At 43.1% G+C, this 21,535-nt stretch overlaps 1 protein-coding gene and 1 long non-coding RNA gene across 3 annotated transcripts in view; both read right to left on the bottom strand.

The window, feature by feature from the left end:
• Positions 1 to 21,535, bottom strand: part of BLM (BLM RecQ like helicase) — an 87,210-nt gene that overhangs the window by 4,219 nt on the left and 61,456 nt on the right. The window contains exons 15-20 of one of the 2 annotated variants that reach the window (XR_010404828.1): positions 18,807 to 19,002; positions 15,864 to 16,054; positions 12,033 to 12,180; positions 4,987 to 5,186; positions 4,325 to 4,513; positions 1,494 to 1,616 (exon numbers count right to left, since the gene is read on the bottom strand). Coding sequence is in view for 1 of the 2 variants with exons in the window: in XM_045899365.3 (XP_045755321.2) it covers positions 1,494 to 1,616; positions 4,325 to 4,517; positions 4,987 to 5,186; positions 12,033 to 12,180; positions 15,864 to 16,054; positions 18,807 to 19,002 (1,051 nt within the window). In the remaining variant the exon portion in view is untranslated. Of the gene's footprint in view, positions 1 to 1,493; positions 1,617 to 4,324; positions 4,518 to 4,986; positions 5,187 to 12,032; positions 12,181 to 15,863; positions 16,055 to 18,806; positions 19,003 to 21,535 lie in introns of both variants that reach the window. The other variant, XM_045899365.3, reaches the window with a different exon arrangement.
• Positions 7,840 to 12,017, bottom strand: LOC135361526 (uncharacterized). The gene is made up of 2 exons (XR_010404829.1): positions 11,229 to 12,017; positions 7,840 to 10,643 (listed from the first exon to the last, which is right to left on the bottom strand). It is a non-coding gene; the product is annotated as an uncharacterized LOC135361526 (long non-coding RNA).

Genomic DNA, 21,535 nt, shown 5'->3' with positions numbered 1-21,535 from the left:
CTCTGTACCTCACGTTTGAGCAACAGTTAGGTAGTGCTAGAAAACCCCAGACCCTATCATACTCTTCAAAGACAAAAAACGTTTCTTTGTTATGGTTGTGAACATTTCACATACCATGCAGGAAATGGGTCGGGATGAAAGCACTAGTTTGCAAAAAAGGTGGTAACTTCCACGAGTATTGGCATCCTAAGGCACCTAAAAAGCATGAAACCTCCTTGTGGGTCCACAGGGATCCCGGCTCCATTCTCGAAGGAAGGTATTTCGGGGCTGGTCTGGCTCCCCCTCGGGCTACGCTACTGCCTGACCGGAAGGGCCCTAATCCATGGGACTCCGCGTCCGCCCAACGGTTCACACGGGGAGGCAGTACGGCTCTGGTGAAGCTGTCATCCCGTCATCCTAGCTGTGGGGCTTGGCAATAAAAAGGCTATGAAATGGGGTGTTGTGAGGACTGAATGATACAAAACAGGCCAAGCTCTTGGCACGGCGTCTGTCCCTCAGTAAGTGGGAGCGATCATCACCACACTGTGGGCTGTTTCCACAGAGCAGCCTGTCTAATGTGGGCAAAAATCCCCTTCCAAACAAGTTACTACACTAAACAAATGTTAAGTTCCTACCAATATTCAAAGCAAGGCTCTTAATGGGATAATTACCACACAGAGGAATTTATAAAAACCCCACTTTTCAGCATTTTGTTAATGGGTAAAAAACGGAGGAGGAGGGACAGAACTTGAAAGAAATGCTCACTCATTCCTCATTCTGCTTACCTTTCCCATCAGCCTTGGGAAGAAACCCCCGCTGTTTGTTACAGAAACAGGAGAAACATTGAACTTGGCTTGTCTACTGGCCATATGCGGGAGGAGGGCATGGGACCTCGCATCTCCTACAAGATCTCTGTCTCGATCTTCTCACAGTTAATGCTGTCTATAGCTCAGTGAGGAGGTTGACAATGAGGGGCTACATGACGGGACCACTGTAACTCTTGGGATTGTCTGCTAACGATGCGCTCCCTTGGGCAGATTCTTTCTGATAACCGTGATTATCTAGCATTCCAATTGCACATTCATTTTCCCAAAACATTTAAACTCCGCTCTTAAATTTTATCTTTAGACATGCTTGTCAGATAACATGTTCCTCCCGCAGATAAGGAAACCAAGCACAAAGAGGTTATTTGTGGTCTGCCAAGGATAGCAGAGTAGAGATGGGAGTCCTTGGGCACTTGCCTTAACAGAATTGGAACTCCTGGGCCCAAAGGTCCTTCTCTGGGTCCTACCAGCAGGTCCAGTCACGGGCGTTCCCCCGGGGGGCCTAAGCGCCAGTGTCCTCTAAGAGGTGCCTGGCACAGCACTGGGACTGCTCTGCACTTGAGTGTCAGTGTGACAAGGTGGAGGAAGCATTAATACAACCCAGAAACCACAAAATTCTAATCCAGTGAGATGCATTGCTTAACATTCAAACAGGCTTTTAGAAAACACAGAGTTAGCTATATACCGAACCTGGCAATGTCCACTCAGAGTATTTCTGTAATACTGGAATCACTTCTGCACCATATTTTTCCAGTTTGTCTTCAGTAACACCATCAATTTGAAGCAAAACCTCAGGATCAGAAGATAAAGATTCTGTGCATGGGCATAAAATTAGGAATTTAAATTACCACCCATAGAAAACCCACTGAATTCACACTCATTCACTCATTCAGCACATGCCTGTGAAGTGCCAACTCGCTGCAGGGCACCAGGCACACGGGCCAATTTTCTAAAAAGCAGTGAGAGCCAACAGAGGCAGCCGACAGGCCCGGAGGAAGGAGCCCCTCGAGCAATTCCAGCAGCAGAGGTGTGTAAGTCAGGGCAGGGGCGGCAGACGGTGAAGGGCACCAGGGGAAACTGGAGGCGGGTACCTCTGCTACGCGCCTCCGAGTTTAACCAGACTTCGCTCTCGCCTGCTGTTCTCACAACAAAGACTTGTCTAGCTGCCACACTGATGCTCCCTGTTTCTGGAGAACGCCCACATTTGTATTTCCCAGCTCCGATTGCTCCCCGGCACTCCAGACATGGATATCATCTCTTCCATAAGGCCGTAACTGAGTTCTTCCTCCACCCCCAACCCAGGCCGGTGCTTCCTCCAGTCTCTCTGCATGGGAGCAGCTGGGGGAAGCAAGTATTCGGACTTGAGCAAGTGGGCCATTAAGAGTCCTCTGCATACAGATGGCCCATCAGTCTTGTAGCTAGACAAGCCTGTCATTTTAAAGATCACTCTGGCTGCCGCATGGAAAATGAATTATCAGGGAGAGAGGAAACTGGGAGCCTGGGGGGAGCCCCTGCAGGAGAAGGCAAAGATGCTGTGAACTAACAACTCGGTACTGGATTCGGTCGGGAGAGAGATCTGGACACATTTCAGAGGCCGGGTCTGGCTCTGGGGAGTGAGGAAGTGATAATTCCTACTATTTGAGCAAAGAAAGGGCTGATCTCAAATCTGTGATTTTCACATATTTCTATGTTTAGAGGAAAAGGAACAGACCTGTGGGACAGACCAGCAGGTTTAGGGAAGGTTAATGGAAGATGAAGTTGGACAGGCAAGCAGAAATCTGTCCCTCTTCGAAAAAGCTGTTGGAGTTTTAGCGGACTCTGTGGGAGATTAAAAATGGGTCTCCTGTTCGTATCTGGAGTTAGAGACCAGGTAGGGAACTCACTAATAGCCTAAAAACAAAATGCTGCATTTCCTCGATTCGAAGACACACCCTTTTCCACGCTGTGCCATTCCTGAGGTCAGCATGCGTCTGACAGGGGCTGCTGGCGAAACGGCAGCCGCCACACGAAATGTCCGCCAGAAGAGACTGCGAGAGCACTGGAAAGGTGACTGTGATGCAGAAAAGCTCAGGGTCATGGGGAACGGATTTGGCACAAATAAAGCCGATGTCTGCCTTTGAGGAAAAGGCCATAAATTCCCTAACTTCTTGCGAGCCACAACCAAGTGCTTATGGGACCCGAAAAGGACGCCGGCAGCCAATGGAGCATCATCACGTTTGCGTCCCTGAGAGATGTGCGGCCTCCCGCCGACGCCTTCTGGCATCATCGGGGGACACGCCACCATCACATCAGAGCGGCTGGTGTGGGATTTGGTTAAAATGCCGGGGAGAAGACTGGAGTGTGCTAGAAAGGCTGTGTCGCTAGCGTTCTCAATGACACGAGGGAAAGACACGGACAGCCGAGTCCAAAAGTGATTCCCAAGAGTCGGGCTTTGGATATGAATTTCTCTAAGCACCTAAATCAACTTGCTTTGATTTTATGCGATTTTCATATATGCACAGAGTTCTATAAAATAAAAATCTGTATTTAAATAGGTCAGAAACAATTCTTTCCATAAAAGCACTGTGTCACTGTTTAATTAGCATAATTTTTTCTCTCTTAATAGTCCACAAAATAGCAGTGCCTGAAAACAGCATCTCAGAGTTGATGAGACGCCGTGATGACCTAGGGTGGTAGGAATGGGAATGGAACAGAGAGGAGGTGTGCATCATGAGATTTTATGAAGGAAGGATGTAGAAGGCAACATGTACACTCATCAGTCAGCTATGTGAAGGACTTATTTCATTTTCCAGGTGCTTTCCTATTAGGATTCTGGGTTGAGCTGTCAGAAGCTATGGAAATAACTCAGGTCAGCATGTATTTCTTAACTCAAGATAAGCAGTGTGCTAGATCTGGGTTCAAAGAAGCATGAAACATAATGTCTTTTCATAAGGAACGTTAGCTCCTCCTTGCAAAGACATTTGTACTTAACATAGCCAATCATCATAAAGCAGGCAGAAAATGAAGACAAAATCTCTGAGTGACGGGTGGTATTAGAGATTACAATTATCCAAATCCTAACATCCGGCATTAGAGGGAGAAGTTTAAATTAAAATTATGCTGTGTGTCCGAATAACACAGTACTATATGTATCTTATTATTTTTAAAAGATTTTATTCATTTGTCAGAGAGAGAGAGAGAGAAAGCACAAGCTGGGGGAGTAGCAAGCAGAGGGAGAAGCAGGCTCCCCACTGAGCAGGGAGCCTGATGCCGGACTCGATCCCAGGACCCTGGGATCATGACTTGAGCTGAAGACAGACGCTTAACGACTGAGCCACCCAGGCGTCCCACTGTATACATCTTAAAGACCAGATTTCATCTCAAGTTTGGGGAAGTTGTTTCTTTGAGCTCTCAATTTAGAGATTAAATAAAAATAATGAAAATAAACTGAGCTAGATCTATGCACCTAAAAAGTTCTTTAGCAAGATTAACTTTTGGCTTATTAACTCATGCCACGTAACAGAAGATTCACCCATACCTACCTGCAAGCTTCTTGAGAGTGACAGTATTAAAAATATTGAAGTAGTGAACACCAAAAACTTTTCCCAGAGATTTGCAGACTTCTGTCAGTTCTCCAAGACACTTCTTCACCACCTCTTCCCTCTGAGATATGTTTGCCACTAACGCTTTCTGTTTTTTCACACTGGTGGAATTTTCCGTTTCCATAAAGTCTACCTTTGAGAGAGAGAAAGTGATCACAGGAGTGGGTACACACGCACTTGTATCCAAATACAGGCTTCATTTAATTCTTAATTGCATTTGTGTGCCCTTTTTTTTTTTTTCTTGTTTTGTATTTCTGTTATGCTAAGTAGCTATAGCAAGCCCGTTAGGAATAGGGGCTGTGCATTCCTCATTTTTACATCTCCAGTGCCTGGCACAGAACAGCTTCTTGATAAACGTTTACCTAATGAATGTATGATGATTCAGAGATCGGACGACCCAACTGAATTTACTTTGGCAGGTGCTACATTACTTGGGTTCTATTTTAAGCTCTCTTTCCAGATTAAGAGGAACCGAGTATGTTCATAGGACAGTATATATAAATTCAGTATCCATAAGCTTTGGAGAAGACCCTCTAATTTGCAGTAATATATTTTTGCCCACTACTGTAAGATAATTAAAATAAACATTTAGAACATCATACCTTTAAATGCCCATTTAGTACAGTTTGGGCTTTATTTCCCAGCATTACATAGGCAATCGGCTGGTCATTGGCGTTGATATATAAGTCTTCATCCAAAATCTTGTCAAGTATCAGTTTTTTAAAAAGTCTTTCGGCATTGTGTCGTGAGTAAGTAGAGCCCTTTCCAAATATCCCCGACTGAATTTTTGCGCTCTTACTCCCTGGCAAGGAGGCCCAAGGAGTTAGATTAGTAAATGTAGGTACGTCAGAAGCCTCTAGTAGGAGAGGCTGAAAAAGTCATTTATGGACAGGTCTGGATAAATGGGGTAGATAATCTGTTCCACAGGAAAACCCACAGCACAAGTAGACACCCATTTCCATAAAATGAGAATATTTGAGTAGAACTCTAAAGTTTCTATGGTTCTATGTACTTTTCCTCATCTTTTTATAACATGCATTGACCAAAACCAGCAGCAAAATAAGGCTATCATTTTACGATGGTGCACTTACAACTTATAAAATTACATTAGAGCAAAGAAATCAAAGAGAGAGTTTACATAAACTTTAAGCACTTCATATCACTGTGCTACATTAGGATAACTGTGCATTACTGATCTAGTTACAAAAAAATTTGGACAACCATTTTCACAAATACTATGTCTGGTCCTATACTGAAAGCACTACTCGTGTGCAGTCCAATTACTGAAGCCCATACTTTTTGTGACCCTCACAGAGGAAGCCTTTAGACTGTTAAGACAAAAACACATCACTCCAGGAGACTGCGTCCTTTCCTCCTCCTCCTATTGGCTAAGAGCACCACACTGGGCTGGATCTTTGGTCTCATATCCAATCTGCTGTAATTATTAATGTCTTCATTGTAAACACAACTTTATTATTGCAATCTACTTAAGAAGGCTTGTGATGCTGATTATAATCAGAATTAACAGTTACTCTGTAAAGCTTTAGTTCTATTTTAAGAGTTCCAAATAATTACATTAGTGTAAATGTCAGATGGCTTCTGGTCATATATGCCTCATGATTCAAGTTTTCCTTCCTTTAGTGGTTTGTATCCCTAAAACATCACATTACAGGACTAGCCCTAGTACTGGGGATAACTAAGCAAGCTGGAAAAATAAATAAACTTAAATTAAGTAAGGGGGGGACTGGTTTGAGTTCGAGCCCCACACTGTTTGTAGAGATTACTAAAAAAATAAAGCTGAACCACAATTTTCTTAAAAACATGAAAGAGCTAATGAGAAACTGGGTATGTCAGAAAAATGCTTGATTTAGTAATCTTTCTAGGAAACTACATGAAAGGTGCAATCAGAGATGCAGTTGAAGGTATACTTAAAAGGCCATTTATCACATCATTATGTATAATAGAAAAATATGTCCTTAAATAAGACTACTTAAAAACATCTCATCAATATGATAAAATATAAATTACTAAAAATTACTTTAGAATAAAAAAATTAAGAAATGCTTTTATCTTGTTATATAGAAATGATATAAACTATATGTACAATATGATAAATATGTGATTGTGAACAAATACATCTTAAAATATTAGCATTTTTTTCTGGAGTTACTTGTATTTTCTACACACTGCAATGTGGAGTGATCACATATCAGTCTTATAATACATTATTTTATCTGCAACCCCTTGTTCCTCCTGACTCCCGAAAGAAGTCCAAACTCAAAGGCAAAAATCCAGAAAGGGGGGCGCCTGAGTGGCTCAGTCAGTTAAATGTCTGACTTCAGCTCAGGTGATGATCTCAGTGTCCTAGGGAGTCCTGGGATCCAGCCCCACATCAGGCTCTGCGCTTAGCAGGGAGTCTGTTTCTCCCTCTCCCTCTCCCTCTGCCTCTCCCCCTGCTTATGCTGTCTCTCTCTCCCAAATAAATACTATCTTAAAAAAAAAAAAAAGGAGGGACGCCCTGGGTGGTTCAATCCCTTAAGTGTCTGCCTTTGGCTCAGGTCATGATCCCAGAGCCCTGGGATCGAGCCCCGCGTCAGGCTCCTTGCGCAGCGGGGAGACTGCTTCTTCTCCCTCTGCCCCTCTCCCTGCTCGTGCTCTCTCTCTCTCTCTCTAATAAATAAAATTCTCCCCCTGCCCTCTGCCCCTCCCCCTGCTCGTGCTCTCTCTCTCTAATAAATAAAATCTTAAAAAAAAAAGAAAAGAAAAAGAAAAAAGAATCCAGAACGGGAAGACCAGCACTAAAAGTTGCTTTTGTCCGGAGGAAAGAGCAGATCCAGAAGGAATAGTTGAGGAACTGAGTAAACCACATTCCTACACCAATCTAGGTTATTAATGTTTTAAAAAATAAATGCACCTATTAATTGCTTTATCTATTTTTTAAATTAAAGTAAGGTATGTACATGGGAAAAATAAAATATAGTACAGAAAGGTTTAGGATGAAAAGCAACATTCCTCTGTCCCATCCTTCCCTCCTCCCATCCTCCTCTCTTCTGGAAAGCAATCATGTTTTATTATTTTTTTTTTTTTCATAGTAATCTCTACTCCCAATGTGGGGCTTGAATTCATGACTCTGAGATCAAGAGTTGTGCTCTTCCTGGGGCACCTGGGTGGCTCAGTCAGTTAAGTGTCCGACTTCGGCTCAGGTCATGATCCCAGGGTCCTGGGATCGAGCCCGCATCGGGCTCCTTGCTCAGCGGGGAGCCTGCTTCTCCCTCTGCCTGCCGCTCCCCCTGCTTGTGCTCTCTCTTCTCTGTCAAATAAATAAAATAAAACCTTAAAAGAAAAAAAAATATATATTATATATATAAAAGAGTTGTGCTCTTCCTACTGAGCCATTTGGGCGCCCCAAGGCAGTAATTTTTTTTTTTTTTAAAAGATTTTATTTATTTATTTGAGAGAGAGAGAGCATGCTCAGCGCACACACAGGGCACAGACGAGGGTGTGGGGAGGGGCAGAGAGGGAGGGAGAGGAAGAAGGAAAGACTCCCAAGCTGACTCACGAGCCCTTCTCAGGACTGAGATCATGACCTGAATGGAAGCCAAGAGTCGGATGCCTAACCGACTGAGTCAGCCAGGCACCCAGTCCTGTTTTAAATAGCTTTTGTTTTCAGCTCTTCTGGTGGCCACCTCCACAAGGAACCTAAACCCTTGCTGTCATTCCACTAGCCAGAGCCACTGCCTGACATTGACCTACTGACCCCCCACCACGTAAGATGAGGCTTCATCTCATTAGACTACTCCCTATACTTCGCCTTGCCCCAAATTCGGCTAGTTATATAATATTGTTTAATCTATTGATTATTTTGTTAACTTTATTTTTATTTTATTTTTTTAGATTTTATTTATTTGACGAGAGAGAGAGAGAAAGAGTGAGAGAGAGAGCGAACACAAGCAGGGGAAGCGGCGGGCAGAGGGAGAGGGAGAAGCAGGCTCCCTGCTGAACAAGGAGCCTGACGCAGGGCTCAATCCTAGGACCCTGGGATCATGACCTAAGCCAAAGGCAGACACTCCACCCAGGTGCCCCTATTTTGTAACTTTAGACAGAACTTCTGGTTACTCTACCTTTTACATAGGAGGTTATGAGCACCCCAAGCCTTTTATTTATTGGACTTTTATTTTTACATCATCAAGGTTAACACCTCCTGTCCTGTTCTCTAAACATATTTCAGTCTATACGTTGACTCTAACTGTTGCAGCTCGTTAGCAGTGTTTATGACAAGTTTCCTTCCCTACTTAGAAGGTCCTGACTCCCGTGCAACCCTCAGGAGAATGTCTAGTGCACCCAGACAACTGGATTGCTTTTTGTACATCTTATCAATTACTCAAAATCCTGTAACAATTTCCTTTGTTTTACATTTGACCTTGGCTCTCTTTGTATAATCTTTCCCATGGAATTTCTAAATGTCTTTCTCCTTCTGTTGAGAATTAACATTTACATTCTTTACTGCCATCAAAAAAGATCATTTCTTATTCCTTCTCACAATGCTTGGGACCTATTTTTCTTGACTTTGTTACAATTTGCACAGACTGCTTACTATACTGTGGATCCGGGCTTTCTTTTCCCTGGACTGATGGGTCAGTTCCCCTGTTATAGTATCAGAATGAGTGCACTCACTCTTTTTTGCCTTCTAGCCTCTAGGGTTGCTGATATTAATCACCAGTTTGGGTTTGGTTTCTTTCTTTCCAAAGTTTTCAGGATTATCTCTGAAGGGGTCCAGAATATGCCACTGTGGCATAAAAATTATTTTGAGCAGGCTTTTGAGTTCCTGAAACCTCTTATCGGCAAAAAAGCAGAGACCCCCCCCCCCAAAAACCTCAACTGTCATAAATTCTCTCCCTGAGAGCAACCAAAGAAGACTAATTCTTATCATTGGAGATGAGAAGTCTCCATACCACTCCTAAACACTGTCACAAAACTATTCTATCTCCCTCTCATCTATTCTCCTAAGGGCCCACTTATCTTTCCAAAAAATCATTTGTTTTTCCGTAAGTGTTCTTCTCCCCCTCCCTTTCTGCTATTAAGATGGTATATAAGCCCCAATTTTAATTGGCCCTTTGAGTCACATTTTGATGAAATCTGTCTTTTGTCAGTTTAATTCACAGGCTCCCAACCACTAAATCTAACAGGATGGAGGAAAAGTTTTTCCTCTCCAACATCAATTTATTCTTGGTATTCTCAAATCTCATGAAGCATCTCCTTTGGCATTCAGTGAACATTTTAATCTGAAGGCTTTTTTCTCTTTCACTCAGGGAAATTTTCTTATATCACTGATTTGATAACTCCCTATATCAAAAATTTTGTCAGATTTCACATCTCTTAAGAATTGATCTATATTTTTTCTCTCATATTTTCCATATATCTTTTTGCTCAGGTCTCAGGAAATTTTCTTGACTTTATCTTTCAACATTTCCACTAAATTTACTTTGTCAATCATTTAAAATTTTTAACAGCTCTTGGAATGCCTGGTTGGCTCAGTTGGAGGAGCCTGCGACTCTTGTTCTTGGGGTTGTGAGTTTGAGCCCCATGTTGGATGTAGAGATTACTTAAAAATAAAATATTAAAAAATAAATTTAATTTTTAAATTTTTTATTAAAAAAAATTTTTTTTTAAGTTTTATTTATTTGTCAGAGAGAGAGAGAGAGAGCACAAGCCGGGGGAGCGGCAGACAGAGGGAGAGGGAGAAGCAGCCTCCCCGCTGAGCAGGGAGCCTGATGTGGGACTCGATCCCAGGACCCTGGGATCATGACCTGAGCTGAAGGCAGACGCTTAACTAAGCCACCCAGGCGTCCGAAATAATAAATAAAATTTTTAACAGCTTTCTCACTCTTTGTTTCTTTTCCATAACATTCTATTATTACTTAAGTCTTTGTGAAGATTCTAAATTAGGAGTTTCTCCTCCGTTCTCCCTAAAGCTACTGCTTCTTTTCTAAATTCTCTCTATCCTCAGGGTCAAAAACTTATTTGGTTTCTCTGATTGCCCAGTTGTATTTACCTTCAGGGATCAGGTTAAACTTTTGAGGTGGATTTCCTCTGTTATTAAAAAAAAAAAAAATTTTTTTTTTAAAGATTTTACTTACTTGTTTGAGAGAGAAGCGTGAGCGCCCGGGGGGAGGGGCAGAGGAGAGAGAATCTCAAGCAGACTCTCCACTGAGTGTGGAGCCCGATAAAGGGCTTGATCTCACGACCCTGAGTTCGTAACCTGAGCCGAAACCCAAGAGTCAGATGCTTAACTGATTGAGCCACTCAGGCGCTCTTCCTCTGTTATTTTATATCTATTTCCTCTCAAATTCCTCCCCTGAATGGGAATATCCAGGTTTGCTTTCGGGTAAGTGGGTGGGCTGGGTGGTCCCCAAATGCCACTTAGGCGCTCTGGCCCCTAACTCAGCTGCCTTTCTATTCCTTAGGCCATTTATTTCTGTTCTAGAATCAATTCCAGGCTGGCATTTGCTGCAGTTCTTTCCCCCCTATTTCTGGCTCCTCTGCTTTCACTCCCACCCCCTTGGACCCATAGACTCAGTCTGAGGCCTCCTGATCAGTGGAGTTCTGCCTGGTCCATAGTCCCCCCCCTTCTATGACACTTGCCTCTACATTCATTTTGCAGGTGGCTTATTGTTATTTCATTCCACATGTCACCATGCTTCTAACCATTTCCTAAAAGATTTGAAAAATCTTGAATCTGATGATGGTCTCCCTCTGGTTCTCTATGCCCTAATGAATTGAATCCCCATTTTATTTCCTATTATTTTAATAGGGTCTCAAACAAACAAACAAAAAGAAGACATACTTTTACCCAGGCTGCCATCCGGAACTGGAAGTCACTCAACAGGTAATTCTCCAAGCAAGTTATATTCCACTAATTCAGATGAAATTGTATATGCTATAATAACTTCTGTGTATTTATTTATTATTACTATTATATTTATTATCATATAGTTGACATACAGTATTTTATCAGTTTCAGGTGTACAACATAGCGATTCAACAATTCTCTACATTACACTATGCTCAGCATGATGGGTGTAGTCACGTTATTACAATGTCATTGACGACATTTCCTATCAGGTACTTCTCATTCCCATGACGTATTCATTTTATAACTGGAAGTTTGTACCTCTTAATCCCCTTCACCCATTTTGCCCTATTATTTGTTCTTCTGAATGTGAAAACCTCACCTTAGTAACATATAAATCCTATATAAATAATTGGTATAATTCAATAAAGTTGATTTTCTTTCATTACTCGAAAAGTTTTATTCTGAAATCTTTAATTTCTACAAGACAGACAAGAGAGATTTTTTCTATGTACTTGTGATGAATTCTTTAGATGTTCAATTTTATTTTTAAAAATATTTATTTATTTATTTGAGAGAGAGACAGAGTGCACGCCTACGTGAGCGAGCACACAGAGGGAGAGGGAGAGGTAGAAGCAGGCTCCCTGCTGAGCAGGGAGCCCAATGCGGGACTCGATTCCAGGACCCTGGGATCATGACCTGAGCCAAAGGCAGACGCTTAACCAACTGAGCCACCCAGGTGCCCCTAGATGTTCAATTTTAATTGCTATAACTCAAACAATAAAAAAGATAACTTACCCAAGAAAATGTCGACCAGCATATTCATAGTAAATCTCCCAGAAGGACCTATATGGTTTTTATTTCTTGTTCCTTGCGATGAACTATGTTCTTGAACAAATCTGACAATATTTTCTACATCATCAGTCACATCTCTTGTCTTATAATCCTATGAGTAAAAAGAGATTACCTTCTGCTGTAATTAAGATGATACTTAGATCACTAGGGTTTCACACTGTGGTAGTCTCATAACAAACCATTTCCACACCAAAACCAAGATCCAAGCCCAAATTTCAAATGTTCTTTCTTTTCTATGCTCTTACATTAAGCTTGTGTCTAGAACATTAGCACTCTACGACGTCTATGTTATTACTGGGTTACAGACATACCTCTCAGCATGCTGTGGGTAGGAGTATCCTTTGCTCCTTTTCAAACCCTTCATACCCTCTAGAACAGTGCTCTGTCACTTGGATGGTGATTTCTGGGATCAAAAACACTGTCCAACCATGCAAATCTGTGAGTTCTGATCACTTTTGGGGCTTTGGTGTCATAGTCAACCCTTTTAATGATCTCCTGTCAGTTCCCTTTCTCCATCTCCTCACTGGTCTCCAAACTCGGCCTACTTTTTAAAGCCCCCATTACTGTATGGTCTGTCTGCTTTCATCCATCCTAGATCTCCAAACTAGCAATACTAACCAGCCATTGTTCTCAAAAGCAGCATCATGCTTCTGGCCTCTGTCTATGCAGCCTCCTCACCTTCTAACCTTTGTTCCTCTGCCACAATCTCACAACCTCAAGACAAACAGGTTTCTTGTCTTATTCTAACAGTTAGTAGTGATTCTGAGGCTCTATCTAGAACCATCACGAAACAGTGCTCTGTCATTCTCTCCAACACCATTCCTGCCTTAATTCTTGGTGACTCAGCAGACAGATGATCCTCCCATCTTGGCCTCTGGCATCTTGAGCTCCTCTGCCCCACTGACCCCATCTTCCACGTATGCCCGCTGCTCACTCCCTTGGTCACACCTACGACCTTGGCCTCACTAAAATCAGCAACCCCTTCATTCTCTGACAGCCACCTCGTGCCATCTAGTATATTCTGATTCCAACAGGCCACTGAGCCTGACTATCCACTCACTCCCATCCTCGGATGCTCCCCTAACTCAGCTTAAATTCCATAACCCCTCATATACCTTCAGCTTCTTTGCCCTCAGGTCAATTCATCCCATTCGTTGTTTGACGATACACACTAGATCCAACTCTTCACCATTCTGTGCCTAAACCTCGGTAGCCAGAGACCTTGGCTGGAGAAACACATGCAACCATGTGGAAAGTCTGCACTTTCAACACATGGCCACAAACCTCAAGTGGACCCTTCACGCAGCCAGGTAATCATCACACATCCTTGGTGTCCCACTCCTCTGTTCTAGAACAGGAGTCAGCACACTAAGGCCTGTGAGCTGGATGCCTGTTTCCGTACATCAAATTTACTGGAACACGGCCATGGAAAATCGATGTATTTATTGTTTATGTCTGCTCTTGGGCTAAAAGAGCAGAGTTGAGTACTTGTGACAGAGCCTGTGATTCTAAGGCCCACAAAGCCTACCGTACGCACTCTGGCCCTTTAAGATAAAGTTCGCTGACCCTTGTCCTAGATGACAAGACTACTTCACTTTCTCCTTTCTCTTCAATCCCCTCTCTTATCCTGACTGTCAGATGACAACTTGGCCTGCTACTTCACTGAGAAAACTGAAGCAACCACATAGAGCTTTCACAAACTTCCCTCACAACATCGGTCACCAGCAAATGCCCCACATGGTCTTCTCCCTCCTCCTGCTCTTACAGATGAAATCTCTCGGTTCCTGCCTGAAGCCAATCTCTGGACTTGCACACTAGGTCCCCCTCCCCCCCACCTATTCAAGGACATTGCTTCAGTGGTTCTCCCCTTTCCTTACACATCAGCTTTTCATCCTATGCAAGTATGTTCCTATCAGCCCAGACAGATGTTACTTCTCCTGTCTTTTCCTGACTCCACTTCCCTGCCAGTTGCCGTTTCATTTCTCTGATCATCCTTGAAGCAAAACTTGAAAGAGTTCTCTGTATTCGTCGCCTCCAGGTTTGCCCCACTCTGTGGAAACTGTCAAACAAATCGAGCCACGTCTTCTCAGTCCCTTCCTGCCTGGCTTAGCGGAAGCACTCCCTCCTCCCTGGGACGCTTTCTGTACGGATTTGTGCTTTTCCTCTTACCTTGCTAATTCTCTTTCTTGGTCTCCTTCTCTAGTCCCTCCTCTTCTCCTTAATCTCTGAATGTCCCAGGACTCGGTGGTTTGGTTTTCTTCTCTTTGGTCTAACTTTATACCCCTGAAGATTTCATCTGCTCTTATGGCTCTGAATACCATCTGTACACCAACCACTCCCAAACTGGTAGGTACCACAAGCCTCTTTTCAGAAATTCTGAATCTAACAGATACATCTAATTCAAAACACCCCAAACTGAGCCGATCTGCCCTGCCAAATGGCCATCCCCAGGCATTTTGGCTGAAGGTCAGTCACACCACCCCTCCAGCTGCAGCTCTGGCCCGTCATCTCTTTCCCCCCGACTGACTCTTAGCCCTGCTCAGCTACACGCGCTCCCTTTGCTATCCCTCATATGCACGGGCATGCCCCCTACACCTGGGGGCCAAGAATGCCCATGTCCAGGGAGCTGCTCAGCTAACTCCCTTTTCAGGTGTCCCCTGCTCAGGCTGGCTGCATCTCTGTGATAAGACTTCCCTGGGCCACCGCACCTGATCCTGCAGCTTGCATCCCACCCACTACTCCTGGCTCCCACACCGCTGAGCTTCACAGACCCTTACACTGTCCGTATTCAGCCTCCCTCAGCCACAACGTAGGCCCCGCAAGGGCAGGGATCTTTTTATTTTGCTCAGTGATGCATCTCAATCTCCTAGAACAGTGCCTGCCACACAGCAGGCATTCAAGTATTTGTTAAACAAGAACTGATACTGATTGGTAACGTCTGCAGGGCAGGCCGTGGGGGGTGCAAATGGACGTGAATCTGCAGACCCCGCCCTCTGCGCTGGCTAGTGCTGCGGATCTTTGTGACTGCTTATCACGCAGCATCATTACAATCATGTGAATACGTGTATGTCTGCCCCCCTCCCGTCTATGACCTGGCCCGCAACAGGCTCGTTTGTGAGTCCCCGGCACCTTGCACAGGCGTTTCAAATAATGTATCAAATGTGAAAATGCTCTGTAAACTGTAAAGTACGGAGACATTAAAACACAGAATTACCAGGAAAGGTAAAATTAAGTACCTAATGATTGAATTTAACAACTTCTCACGGTTATTTTTAGGACAGATGATAGCAAATTCATCTAGAAGCTATTGCCATTAATTCTTTATAGTTTTTAAATAACCAATTTATAGTATAATGTAATTGACCTGATTCAAACACACAGTACACCAGTTATTATAACTCTTCAGAATGAGAACTTCAAATATATATTGGGATTGAATCTAAATATTCTACCTGCCCATGTTGATCTTTTTGGATATTTACAGATTAATGATATTTCTAAAATATTCTATAGTACACACATATAACTTCAATATTTTAGATAGGTCCACGATATTTTTTTATAGGCTTCTAATTCAAAAGCTATTCCACAGAATTACTATTAAATGTTTTCTATTCCAAATTACTATGGGGAGGAAGCCATCTTTCCCCGGTTCAATCCCTGAGGGCCCATTTATGGTAACCTTTGTTATCTTGTATCTTGTATCTAACTTCGCTAAATTAAAGTGTTGGCAATTTCCTGAATTACAAGGAATTTAAAACTTTCTTATTTTACCTTTGTTTTACAGCAATTATCACAAGAAACATCTGGGTATTTCTTACAAAAATCAGGATTAAATCCATTTTCACCAAAGTAAGCCAAAAGCTGTATTCTCCTGCATTCTGTTATATTTTCACAGTAATGCACCATACTATACAAATTATTGAAGTGAGTCTCTCTGGTATGATGGTTTCCATCTTTTTCCACTAAAAGAGGTAAAGAACAAAGTAAAAATACTTATTAGAGTAGGAAAACAGAAGAAAATATCACAGAAATATTTGTAATAGATTCATATAACTTTCAATATTAAATGAAATAAAATTACTAATAGCACTATAGATCAGTATGACATCATTCTATATCATGACCAATCTTGTACTTATGTTTATCCCTCAAATTTTTAGTTTTATAGGAATAAATGAGTAGCTGAAAAAAACGTTCAAATCTGCATGATTCCCGATGATGAAGATCTGAATCAAATTTGCCATATTTATCAGACAAGCATGTCCTTAGCCGGACGTCCCAAGTCAGCAGAGCAGGCAATTACGGCAGTGGGCCAGGCACCTCCCTGGGTATCTGGGGTCCAAGTAGTTAAGCCAGTGGTCCCAAAGCCACGTGCCAAGGAGCCCTGGGGTGCTGCGGTGAACTCACGGGGATGTTGGCAGGGTATTTTAAATTTAAGGGAAACACAGCAATATTCGAACACCACCCAAACTGCCAGTCTGAGGACATGGTGCCCTACACTCCTTCCAATGCCATCGCTGCGAAACTGAACTTTTGGCAGTTGTGATAAATACAAGTACCTCCAGAAAATCCATGTGAAACAGGAAATAAGGGTGGCAGTGTCTAATCTAATTTCAAGGTTTGAGAATCACATGCACATACTTTCCGTTTGTAAGCAACTGAGGTTACTTAAGAATGCAAATAAAATGGTTTTTTCTAGTTTATGACTATTCTTTTTTTCAAAACGTTGCTAAGCATTTAAAACTTAAATGCTTATTGAATTATTTGGACCTAACAATATAGGTTCTGTTAAAAACACAAACGGTCATGCTAAGTTTAAAAGTCTCATTTTTATTTTTTTAAAAAGATTTTATTTATTGGGGCGCCTGGGTGGCTCAGTTGGTTAAGCGACTGCCTTCAGCTCAGATCATGATCCTGGAGTCCCGGGATCGAGTCCCGCATCGAGCTCCCTGCTCGGCGGGGAGTCTGCTTCTCCCTCTGACCCTCCCGACCCTCCCCCCTCTCATGCTCTCTCTCTCTCAAATAAATAAATAAAATATTTTTAAAAAGAAAAAAAAAAGATTTTATTTGAAAGAGAGAGACAAAGAGAGAGAGAGAGCACAAGAGAGGGGAGGGTCTGAGGGAGAAGCAGGCTCCCCGCTGAGCAATGAGCCGGATGCGGGGCTCGATCCCAGGACCCTGGGATCATGACCTGAGCCGAAGGCAGATGCTTAACTGAGCCACCGAGGTGCCCTCACTGAGAATCATCTCGATAGAGCGCAAGGGGCGTGGACTTTGGGGGCTGGATAGACTTGGGCCCCATCAGGGCTCTGCCACCTACTGGCTCTACATCTGCCGTGCTCCTGTGTGAAATGAGAGTAACAGCAGTACCTGGAGGCCTGTTGTGATGAAGGGATATAATAAGCAGCTAAGACAGCGTATACAGCAGGTACCAAGCAATGTCACCTGTCAGTACTGCTACCACTGCATCCCCCCCGCCCCCCACTCCTACCACTGCTGCTGCCCATCCGTGCTCTCTTGGAGGCAAGTTACAAAACCTTAATGAAGTTCCCTCTTACCATGGGATGAAGTCTACCTCAAAAGCTAGGGATATGGGTACAAAAGATGACCCGATATTTGGCACAGTGCCTGGTAAGTGTCATATCCCATGTGTAGTATCTCTGGCAGGATCCATTCAAAAGTGGTCTCAAAATAGCAAATTTATTTAGGAAATATATTTAACTATCACAACTTAGTAGAACAGTGGGCAAAAGACATAATAAGATTCTAAAATATGTATTCACTTTGACCTGGCAAGTCTTAAGTCTGGAAATTTATCCTATGCAGACAATTGTCCAAATGCCCAAAGATACCTGCAAAAGGTGCTCAATACTGCACTGCTGATAACCACGAAAAACAATAAACAATCTAGGCACGTATTCCAAGAGGACTGGTTAAACAGACATGGAGGGTGCCCGGGTGGCTCAGTCAGTTGAGCGTCTGCCTTCGGCTTAGGTCATGATCCCAGGGTCTTGGGATTGGGTCCCGCATCAGGCTCCTTGCTCAGCAAGGGAGCCTGCTTCTCCCTCTGCCTGCCGCTCCCCCTGCTTGTGTTCCCTCTCTCTCTGGCAAGTATATAAAATCTTTTATTAAAAAAATAGACATGGAATTCTATGTAGTTGAACTACATGTATCAGTTAGAGTCATAATTCCATCCTAGTGTAGACTGAAAACAAACTATATGTATGTAACAAAGGCATATAATATAATCCCAAGCACAAATGGCAAAATATATGCACATGGCAGGGGTAATCACCAAATACAAGATACTGCTTCTCTCTGATGGGGGAGTAGAGGGCTGAGGTAGGAGAGGGATATATGGGGGGTTTTATCTCTTATCCCGGTGGTATGTGAGGGTTCGTTATTTTTCCCATTCTACCTTTCTGCATGTTTGAAATATGTGTTACATGCAAGGATGCATGCAGAGGTTGGATCTGGAAGGATACACAGGAAGCCGACAGCTGGAGTTATTTCCTAGGCCAGGACTGTATGCAAGGCACGGTCTGGACATCTTCTGCCGTGTACATGTCTGTATACACACGTTCATATCATTTGAGTTTTACATGACAAGCATGTAATATTTTTATAACCATTTAAAGAAAGCTGGAGCAAAAGCACCACAATGGTAGGAGCAGACTCTATCAGGAGACTGAAGAGGACAGGGGCTTAGCTTACTTAGTATGAGCCTCCTCAGTCGGGTCACATCATGATAGGTATAGAAGAGCAGGCAGTGCGATATCTCCCCGTCTCTCCCAGCTCTGCCGGACTCCTGGTAGTAGCCCTCCACAGACTTAGGGAGAGACGCGTGGATCACAAACCGCACGTCGGGTTTGTCAATCCCCATTCCGAATGCTATTGTTGCACAGATAACCTGATGGAAGAGCAAAAGCCGCTTAGGCTCATAATAGACAGAAAGGAACATTTTAGTAACAGGCGCCTCTAAAAGCTCTACCCTCTATTTTACTTTAAAGCGCACTCTACATAGCAATCTAATATCTTAACTTGGTCCCATTATTTAGCATGACTAATGTGAGGTCTTACTATTGATGACCTGCAATCCTTTGAAGACCCGAGAGGGTAAAGAGGAGCTTGCGGCGGCAGGCACTTTCTTGTGTTATTTGGTATCATGGAAGGGGCCAGAATCAAGAGCCGTGACGTCTTGGTGGGCGGCCACTGCCTGCTCTCTTCCATTTCTGATACGTGAGGGGCACTGTCCACACGGCCATGACATCCAGCGTCAGGGTCAGGAACGAGAGTTCCCAGGGCTTGAGCTCCCAGAGGTCACCTCTGCCGGTTTCTCTGATGCTCTGGGAGCAGTGGCATATTCTCACCTGCCCCCGCGCTTACCGTCTGTGCTCCCAGTGGGAGCAGCTGATGGATCACACACCAGCTCCTCTTCCTCAACAGCTGATTTCAGAGTAAAAACTTGTGAAATTTTCATTGGAACTCACGTGGGTGAAAGTCTGAGACGTGCTTATACTAGAAAAAAAGACTGGAGACTGTGGATCTTGGCCTATGCAAATTACTTAGGAAAAGCAAGGTGACAGTTAAATTTCAGGAGCTTCATAACTCCGCTTTTAGTAAAAAAAAAAAAAAAAAAATCATTTTCAAGAATGTCCATTTCCGTTGCAAACGTAGGACTTATTAACCCAGACAAAAACATTACATCTCCAGGCAAGATTATATTATACAAATAAAGGTGCAAGACTTTTTTTTTTTTTTAGCTCTCAAGAAAATAAGTAGCAACTGCAAGAACAGTATTTCAAAAGCAACTGAACTACCTGGCAGCCACACTGAGCCTGAGGACGTGGTCTCGGTGACTGAGCACCAGGGCGAGCAAGTGCAGGCGGTGGAGAAATGGCCAGCGAACGGGTGTGCTCGGCAGTGCTGGGGGCAGCTGCGGCCTGAGCTACAGGCCAGTCAGCCCTCCAAATTTAGGGCACTTTGATCGAAGGAAGTGTCCTTGGAAAAGAGAAAGTCTACTGGAGCCTCTAGTGGTGGAGAGCAGGTGAGAGGTGGTGCAGGGAGGTGTGGGCAGCCCGCAGCCGTCCAAGAAGCGGGGGTGCGGGTGTGGCTCCCCAGGTTGGGGGGGCCTCGGCCGCGAGGCAGTGTGCGGGCTCCCAGTGAGGCAAGCCCAAAGCCCGCTCCCCCTTGAAAGCCTTTACTTCTTGTCACTGGGAAAACCGGCTTAGTCGAGCTGTTACTTCCTTATTTCTGTGCTGCTTTTGAAACTTCAGACTATAATCATCTCTTCGTGAAGAAAAACAATGAAGTTTTATTCTATCTTACAAATCTAACAAGATCAAGGTTGTCCAGTGACTGTATAATTATATCTTGACTGCGAGGATTAGTCTGAAAACAGAAACAAAAACTCACCCATTTTCTTGAACTGTATTTTTGATCAAAGTGTTTTATATACATATATACAGGTATGTATGTATGTGTGCATTGATATTGTAGAATGTTTATACTATACAAAAAGATTTAAAGAACTTGAAAAGAATTAGTTTTTCTTTTTTTCTCATCTATTTTTCTATTAATTTTCTTTTTAATTTTTTTTTAAAGATTTACTTATTTATTTGAGAGAAAGCTAGAGAGAGCAGTGGGGAGGGACAGAGGGTGAAAGTCTCAAGCCGACTCTGCACTGAATGCAGAGCCCAATGTGGGGCTCAATCCCAAGACCCCAAGATCACGACCTGAGCCAAAACCAAGAGTCAGACGCTTAACTGACTGCGCCACCCAGGTGCCTCTCAATTTTCTTTCTTATGGTTGAGATTTCACTCATTTAGGTTCTATTTGTCCCTATGTTTCTCCATCATTGACATCTGAACATTTTCATATCATTATGAAATTCTTTATAAACCATTTTCAATGCCAGGAACGCACTATAATGTACCCAGTCACTCTCTCAGGACATTTAAGCTACTTAGTATTAAAAATAATACTATCAGGGCGCCTGGGTGGCTCAGTTGGTTAAGCGACTGCCTTCGGCTCAGGTCATGATCCCGGAGTCCTGGGATCGAGTTCCGCATCGGGCTCCGGCTCAGTGGGAAGCCTGCTTCTCCCTCTGACCCTCTCCCCTCTCATGCTGTTTCTCTCTCTCTCTCTCATTCTCTCTCAAATAAATAAATAAATAAAATCTTAAAAAAAACATAATACTACCATACAGTCAATGATATTGTAATAACTTTGTATGGTGCTAAGTAGTTGGTACAATTACTGTGGCGAGCATTTCGTAATGTACAGTATTGTTGAATCACTATATTGTACACCTGAAAGTAATATAATACTGTATACATCAGCTATACTTCAATTAAAAAAAAAACCAAAAACCCATAAACAAACACTGATGTAAATTCCACACGTGCGTTTCAGATCTGAGGCTCCTATAACAGTCTGCCATC

The sequence above is a fragment of the Mirounga angustirostris genome, unplaced genomic scaffold (genome assembly GCF_029215605.1).
Source record: "Mirounga angustirostris isolate CCGP_5_RB_7025 unplaced genomic scaffold, mMirAng1.0.hap1 SCAF_9, whole genome shotgun sequence".
Classification (NCBI taxonomy): Eukaryota; Metazoa; Chordata; class Mammalia; order Carnivora; family Phocidae; genus Mirounga; species Mirounga angustirostris.
Note: the sequence above shows the minus strand (reverse complement) of the source record. Positions and strands in the feature narration are given on the sequence as shown.